The 8,819-nt window shown below is 39.9% G+C and overlaps 1 protein-coding gene across 4 annotated transcripts in view; it reads right to left on the bottom strand.

Moving 5' to 3' along the window:
* Positions 1-6,401: 6,401 nt before the first annotated feature.
* The window catches only part of pou2f2a (POU class 2 homeobox 2a), an 81,202-nt gene continuing 78,784 nt past the window's right edge, over positions 6,402-8,819 (bottom strand). For all 4 annotated transcript variants that reach the window (XM_016675324.1, XM_016675325.1, XM_016675326.1 and 1 more), the window contains one exon: positions 6,402-6,862. In XM_016675324.1, the coding sequence (XP_016530810.1) occupies positions 6,501-6,862 (362 nt within the window). In that variant the 3' untranslated portion in view covers positions 6,402-6,500. The remainder of the gene's footprint in view (positions 6,863-8,819) is intronic.

The raw sequence follows: 8,819 nt of genomic DNA, 5'->3' as shown, positions 1-8,819 counted from the left end.
ATCAGAGGCTACATTCACACTGCAGCCCGAAGCGACCCAAATCCGTTTTTTTTTTTGTTTTTTTTTGCCTAAATAAGACCTGAATCTGATCTTCTCATGATAATCTCAACACAGACTGGGTTTTTTGCGAGTATGACTCACGGCCAGGTCGGATTTATACGTCGCAAACGTCATTGATACTCGACAAACGTCACTATTCTGCGTCCTGATTCACGCAAGCGAGAAGAAAAAACAACAACCATCGCAGCCGATAATGAGGATTAAGTTGTTAATCTGATGTCTCAGATCGGAAAGTAACTTCAAAAACCGTGAGATATGCTCCACCGTTAGCATCCATGTTTACTTCCGCAAACAGCGCGCATCTTCTTCTTCTTCTTTATGGCGGTTGGCAAAACACTGACGCTCGCTACGTGTGACTTGGTGCGCCCTCTACTGCGCATATGGAAAACCTCCAGGCTATTTGCAGTTCACACGGGAGATCACAGTCATATTTGAAAGTATGAACGATCATGCAAAAAAAAAAAAAAAAAACTGATTTCACAAAAAATCGGAATTGCATTAAGGCCTGCGGTGTGAATGCAGCCAAAATTTTAATTTCTCATGCGGATACGGACAGGAAATAAACCACACGGAGACAGGAAATGACTTTGGTCTAAATTCGCACTTTATTTCTAACACTTACAGGTTTGTTCTCGCCCCCCCCAGCTTCCCTCCCTCCCACATCCCGGAAAACAACAGGCACACAGATAGCGATGGGTTAAGGGACAGTAACAGAACGGTTTCAAACCCAAACGTTCCCAACAGAACCAGGTTTCAGAAACAAACTCAGACAGAGAGAGTCTTGAGGTCAAAAAACAGCATATCATTAGCATGATAAAAACAGAACCCCCCATAGATACAGAGTGGTGCCTCTCTGAGCTTCATCACCACCATCTTTAGGCTTTATTAAAGAACACTTTAGGAGTCCCGTCATAAAATCGTGGGGGTTGTACAATGCGGAGAAATCAAAGTGGAGCTCTTTGGTTTTCACTGTTGAGGTTTTTTTTCTTTAGCAGTAAAATCTATCTTTGCTGTCCTCTTAACCTTTGGATTTAAGCTGCATTGTAGAAAAAATAGAAAGGATTTTTTTTTTAGCTTTCTCCTCGATAAATCAAGAACACGGGCCAGAAGTTATTCTCTCATTTATTCTGTCTGCTAGTCACTGAGGCCATCAGAAAGTCTTATTTCATGGAGATGGTTGCAGTAAAATGAACATTCACATCCACAGAAGAACTACAGTAGAAAACGCCCGCTGTATCCGTGTTTATATGAACATCAGGCGTTCGTTTCCTTTAAATCGTCACTAACAATATATATATATACACGTGGAACGGCGTGTGTTTGCGATGTAGCGGCTCGCTGTGGCAGTTTTAACTTTGGTATCATTCTCGGTCGCCACCACAGTCCGACTGCACAGGCACACAAACGGATGAGTCAAAATAATAATAATAAAAATAAAACACAGAACAGCCAGGTTTGAAACGCCTCTGACAGAAATGATGAGCGCACACACACACACACACACACACACACACACACACACACACACACACACACACACACACACACACCGTCCTGTCTGTCAGACCCTAAAGCACCTCAGTGAAAATGGAGGTTAAAGCCTTTAAACGGTTCACATCCCTCACTCCTGAGTTCAGACACGTCTTTGTTTTAGTTTTCATCTTTAAAGCTTGAAAGTCTATTTGGTTTTTTCATCAAAGCATCAGAGGTATTTGTTTTGAGTCCTGATCCCGAGACGGGACGAAGGGGAATCGGAAAGCTTTCCGGAGAACAGAGGAGAAGTAAATGGAGGAAATTCACTCTGGATTTAAAATCAAGTTAAAGGATATATAAAAAAACGATAGAAATGTGTCAAAACACTGATAAATGTGAGAAATGTGGAGGTTTCTGAAACATGCTTCATGCTGCAGCTAGACAGATAACTGGGACAAAAAAAGAGACAAACTGGGTGTTAAAAAGGCTTTTTAGTTACTTTATAACAATTTCTACTAGAAGACATTAAAAAGGAACGACTGAAACTTTTAATCGGATTAATCATGATGAAGTGACCATCAAGTAATCTAGTAATCAAATAATTTATTGGAGCATGCAGACTCAAAAAAGGCCGCTTGCTGAAAGAACAACACACTGAGAGCAGCAATTAAGCTGAAACTGTAAAAAAACATGTACAATTTATCCGATTAATCGATTAATCGTCAGAATAATTGATAGAATAAGCAGCTCTAAAATAATCATTGGATAAATCCTAGAAAATTTTGATTTAAAACTAAATGTGTAAGTTTTTAGGCACTGACGCAGCAGAGTGCCAAAGAGTGGAAATTAAACTAATATTTAATCTGGTAGAAAACAATATTTATGCTGTAAAATATGTGGATAAAAATAGAGAAAATCTCCAGTTTGAGTCCTTGATCGTTGGAGAGTCATCCGCTGCTCTGATTGGTCCAATTAAATTGGAAAAATTTAAATAATATCTAAAGTTCCCGAGTGGGAGAAGCATGAAACACTTTATGAAGAAGATCTTGGGTTTGAATCTGAATCTGAATTTGGGGTACGACTCTTTAAAATGCATATTTTTTTACATTATTTTCTCACCATTGAAAACTACAAATACAGTAAAATGTATACAGTAGAATACTAGAATACAGTAAAATGTATTCTACTTATAGCAGAATACATTTTGCAGCATATATTGCATTTAAAATGTAAAAGTTGTCAGTTTCTGAATGAACATCTGACTTTTTTGCTCATTTTTCCTGGGGTTGAAATGCAGTTTTACTGCTCCAGCCTAAAATCAGATGTAGTGTGGTTGGATTTTTGCTTCTGGATTATTTTATGCTAAATAAACAGCATTCCTGTGTTTATTTTCTGATTATTTTCCAGTCAGAACAATTAAGCAATTAGAAATCCTTCTTTTGTTTGTTCAGTTTTATGGTTGCAGAAGCATAAAAACATCAGGATGCTGCAAACTTCTACAAATAAAGTTTTGGTCAAGAAAACTGAAGTAAAGCACTAAGAGTCAACAGATAATGAGATAATTTTTGGACCTGTAAAGATTTACTGACCTTTTTAAATAAAAACTTAATGGGGAAAGTGAAGGTCATTGGAAAAATTAAAACATAAGATATGAAAGTTAGTAAAATTAAGGCGTTTTATTAGAATTTAAAGAGGAATTTGTGACTCAAAGCTGAAGTCTGAAGGGAAAACTCAGCAGAACAAATTTTAAGTGTGAGTTTCCTCGTTTACATTTCTCCTCTTCCTCGCTCTCAGTCTCAGTTAAAAACAGTCACTAAAGTTTGTTTTGGTTTGAAACAATCTGAAGAACGCCTCTCTGCAGGTACAAGCCTCACACGAACCCCTGAAAACGAGTACAAAGGTCAAAAAGACTTAAATAGAATCCAATAAATACATAAATAATCAATAAATAAACAAAGTGAGGGACAGAGAGGTTCATAAAATACATTACACTTTTTTTCCCTCAACACCCTCCCGCCCCACCCAGGAAAAGCACACATCTCCCTCATACAATAAATACAAATATCTTTTTTCCAACAAAGAACACATGAGAGAGGAAAAAGTTTTAAAGCTTTTGGTTCAGAAATCGTCGTCTTCGGTTTTCATCGGAGGATAAAAGCTCCAGCCTCGGTAAAAATGAGAATCAGACCAAAGGAAGAAACGGTTACATTCCCACTGAAAGTGGATGTTAAAAATCTGCCTCCCCATCAACATCTTCATCACCATCTTCATCACCTGCTGCCTGCAGTTCTGTGTCGCTGTAAAATAAAACCTGCTGGTTTCAACACTGGACTCGTTTTCTCTGTTCTTGCTAAAATTGTTTGCTAATGTCAGCCTGTTTGACTTACTCAGAGAAGAAATTGTAATATTCTGTCAAATACGGACTTGAATACAAATTCAGCAGGTGGATATTTTATGATTTTTACACCTGTGGATCAAAATCATAACACAAAGCAGCATGTCTTAAGATAAACTATTTAGATCACTTTACATATATTTGTTTCACATTTTTAAGTCAAGGTTATGGTAATAGTGAGGATCTTAAATCTTAGAATAGAGATACAAGTAACAATCCTTTTCTCCCAATTTAAAATGATTTTTTACAGCAATTTTTTTGTATTTATGCTTACAAAATATAATAGATTTGCACTTTGGATAGAATTTTGCTTGCAAATTTTGAGCAAGAAAAACATCATATTGTTTTTTTTTTTATCCAAGGTGACACTGGATAGATTAAAAGACAGAAATCCTGTTGTGATTTAATTCATAAAGTGGAGACAAATAGCAAATCCAGATTTTTTCCAAACATCCAAATAGATAAATTTCACTTACAAGTAACTTTTCAGCAAGAAATATCTTGTTTTAAGTCAATAATTCCTTAATAATAAAGGAAAAGTACTAGTTTCACTTCTAATATGGGAAAAATATCTTGTTTTGTTGAAAAAAGGAGAAACAAGTCCAGGTTGAAAAACAGAAACTCGGCCATAATTTCGGATCAGTTTGCGCTCAGACATTCGGACACACAGTCACTCAGCTTGTGCATTGGTTTGGTTCTTCTATTTGGTTTGGTTGTATTTAAAAAAAATTAGATTCAGTTTTTCTGGATGAACTGAACAGCATATTCTCCCCCTGCTGCCTTTTATAAATATTGGAAGCTACATTTTCACAGTCGTTTCCAAACATTTCAAGAAAAAGAGCAACAGAAGAGGCGATGGGAAGGTATGAACGAAGCATCGGGGAAACAGACACACAATGGAAAAGCAAAAAAAAAAGAGAAAAATCAAATATATAAATTCTGAAAGTCAGTTTGTTGAGGTTATTCCTTAATCAGTTCAGGAACGGAGCGAACAAAGCCGGGAGGGGGCCGGATTCAGACTGAGGGAGTGATTCTGTCTGCTGAAACGAAAACAGCGATCACAGTTAAAGACGAACAGACAGATGGGAGTTACTCACCCCTCCATGCTCCCCCCCATTACTCTGTTTGTTTTTGGTTTCACTTCTTACACAGAACGAGAAGAAGAAGAAGAAGAAGAAGAAGAAGAAGTAGGTTTTGGGTAGTTTTTTTTTTTGGTCCGCTGCTTCAAGCGCACTTCCTCCTGCTCCTCTTCTTCGTCCTGCTCCCCCCCTTCGGCTCCTCTGCTCCTCCTCGCTTGTTTTTGGCCCTTTGATCTGATCTTTGGAGACAAAGGAGAGGGGCAGATGGGTTCGAGGGCAGGTTTTTTGTTTTTTTTGTGGGTGGTGTTGGTGGAAGGGGGGACGTCGGTGTTTCACCTCCTCCTTTTGTTCTTTTTTTTGGTCTTTCTTATGCTTGTGTTTGTGTGTGAGGTTTGTCTGGACACTCGTCTCCCGGGCGAATCCAGAGACGAACGCTGCCAGAGGCGATGCTTTGGTATCCAAGAGTGACGGTCTGGAGGATGACATGATGATGGTGGGATGGTGGTGGATAATAAATCAAAGAAGGCAAATAATGTTAAAAAAAAAAACAAAAAAACAAGAAATCCCTCGACAATGTGTCCACATCTGCTTGAGTAGAAGGTAAATCCTCTTTGTAGGCTGAGCTTGGGGTGTTTCCTTTGGTTTGACAATATTAAGATGAATGAATTTACCAAAACAAGAAAAAATCAGACATCTAATTTCAGCTTTTTAGGATTGACTAAAATATAGTTTTGCCTTCTTCTTACTGTCAAGACGAGCAGTGTAAATGTACGGCAGGCGGATCACTGTAAAGCTGGACAGTGAGAGGTAGGTAAATATCCTGCAGCTTTAAAAACGTGGGATTATAAATGCCTCAACGGTCGATGATTAGAAATGATAGAAAAATAGATGTTCTGACTGACAATGGAGAAAGAACCGAATCCTGAGTGGAATGGAGGATGTTTGACACAGAATAATAAAAGTTTTTTGAGCTAAAGCTTTTCTCTCCGTTTGTTGGTTGTTGTTTTTTTGTCTTTCTTTTTTGGTTTTCAGTTTTTGGTATTTGGAGATTTTGGTTTACTTCTTTGCAATGTTTGGGTTTCTCTGGGAAAACACAAACATTTCAGTTTTTTTTCTCAGAGCTTCTCAGCTTATCAGACAAGTCTCTCCTCAGTTTCGTTTGTTCTTTTTTGGCGTTTATTTCACGATGCCGAGCGAAAACAAAAAAAGCTCCTCTCCAGCTGTAGGTCATTATTTGGTTTCAAAGTTCCCCTCCTTCGTTCTGCGGTTCTCTCCATCCTTTCCATCCTTCCTACCCTCTTTCCCTCCTTCCCCTCGTCGGTCTGTGTGTATTTTTGGCTTCGGGAGACTTCAGAGGGGAAAAAAGGCCAAAGAGAGACAATCTAGAGATGGATCAGACGGAGAGATGGCTTTGGTTGAAAGGCGATGTTGTAGATTTTGATTTTTAAAGCTCTGCTCCTCCTCTTCCTGATGCTTTGGATGTCGGTCGGCGATCACTCGGCCATGGCTCCTCCCAGCGGCGGCGGTGAAGCTTCGCTGAAGGAGCAGAAAGAGGCGGGGCTTGAACAGGGAGACGCAGACTCCTCTGGGCAGGAAGTGGGGCTCATGAGGTTGCTGGTGCCGCTGGGCGAAGATTGGCAATACGAGGGTCTGGGGCCGCCGCTGACCAGCCCCATGGCCATGGAGGAAGTCGGCGTGGAGCCGGTCACCATCGGCAGGAGGCCGGGGCGGTTCAGGAAGAGAGAGGGGCGCAGGGAGGCGGGGACGGAGTGGCCGCCATGTCCACTCAGAAACATGTGGCCCGGCGCCCCCTCCAGGCTGGAGATGGGAAGCTGCCCGCCGCTGGCTGCCAGCGCTGAAGCCAAGCAAGGACGGCGAAAGGAGGGAATAAAAGAGAAAGTGAATAAAAAGCAGAAGAAATACAGAATAAAATTACAGAGCCTCGACAGAACATGGGGGAACTTTTTTTCGTTTGCATTCCCACACAAAACTTTAACGTGTTCTTGCAATAATGTACTAGTTAGTTCATGCGCCATGTAGCAAAGTCTTTCTGCTACAATATAAGGTTTTTGAACAGTTTTTCCATGTATGTTATTATTTCATTAGTGAGATATCTCATATTTAGTATTTTTTCTTTACTGATTCAAATGCACCAATAACTTATGTGCAAAATGCTCAATGAAAACATGTTTTCATTGGGGATCTTTAATATGTGCAGTTTTAAATAATTTATTGCGAAAGAACACAAAAGGAAAAAAAATCCCACATTCCCGATGGTGCTCCGTATAAAATAATCTCATAAAGCAGAAAATAAACCACAGCAAGAGGGAACGAATATAACCAGGATGATGGAAATGAGGACGATACAGGAAACAGCAGATTAAATAAGTAATTATTACGCAGTAGATTAATGGATTTGAAATGGATCATTTTCCAGACACCAAAAATCATTAACATGTTGCTAAGAAATGACTTGGTGTTTTTTCAAGTACTTGGGCTGTTTTTAGAAATACTTGAGACAAAACTGGAAGGACAAAAATATAAACAAGAAATCTGCGACAAATAATGTGCCAATAAATTAACATAGTAGCTTTGACATAATTTCTAATTGACATCATCTTGTGTTTTGCTAACTTTACATTCTAATACACTATTTAAAAGCAGCTTAGTCTGTATCTGTCCACACAAATTGACCTCTTGCCTCCATGTTCAATTCCTAACAGGAAGTTGTGCTTGTTCTGAAGCAATCTTAGTGGCTGACAGAAGTTTTGCACTACACTGCCCCCTATGGGTTTGGCATGTTTAAAACAACAATCAGGATGAAAACTTTTCTGAAACCGATCCCGTTTGTGCCATATATCGATATTTTTTAAACGATGTGGTGATATTTGTTTGAGTAAATACCTAGATTAAGTCAGAAAAGGATGAAGGAAGGTTGCTGAGGACAAGATGTGCACAACTATAGCGTTTATCTGAAAAATAAACGCTTCAAGGCTTAAAAAGACTTTTCTGCTAAATTACAGATTAACTCTCAGTTGAAGTGGCAGCATCTTTCCGCTTCCAGTGAGTTACTAAACACTTTAATCCATTACAGCGCCGTGAGTGTAAACATTCATATAACGCATGTGTGGCCCCAGAGGGAGCCAAAGCTGCAATCCTCTGCTGTCAACACTTCATTTCAGCCCCGTCTTTTCACCCAGGCTCCTCTTTTATTTCCTGAAACCCTATCAGCGCCGGCGCTGCCAGAGCTGCACTTTCCATAACGGACTGTATCCTTCTCATCAACACAAGGCCCGGAGGACGGCGGCGCTCAAAAGAGAGATGTTCTGTGGCGCTATAGGCAGATGCAGGATTCAAAGCTGGGCTTATTTGTGATGCTTAATTGATTTGGCAGCAGATCATCTCACTCAGAAAGGGGGAAAGCCGGTTATTTAGCCAACAGGGGCGGACATTGTGAAGGGCGGGATTGTGTCTGTTCAACTGTTGACTGTAAGCTGACTTGGCCTCCTAAGCTCCGCCATAAGGAGCCCTTGCCGGTCTGTGATAATAGCGCAGCATTGTATGAGAATGAAATTGAATCTTTCACCATACTGAGCGATTCAAAAACTTTGTGCTGAGGAGGAAGAGGAGGAAGGCTGGTGGTGACTGTCACCGGAGGCTTCACAAGAGAAATTAATTTCAGACAGAGCGGATGAAGGGTGAAATGGGAAGTGGTTTTTGGAAATGGAGACCAGAGGGGACACACACAAACACACACACACACACATACAAACACACACACACAGACACACACACAGACACACACACACACA

The sequence above is a fragment of the Poecilia formosa genome, unplaced genomic scaffold, assembly GCF_000485575.1.
Source record: "Poecilia formosa unplaced genomic scaffold, Poecilia_formosa-5.1.2 Scaffold112, whole genome shotgun sequence".
NCBI lineage: Eukaryota > Metazoa > Chordata > Actinopteri > Cyprinodontiformes > Poeciliidae > Poecilia > Poecilia formosa.
Note: the sequence above shows the minus strand (reverse complement) of the source record. Positions and strands in the feature narration are given on the sequence as shown.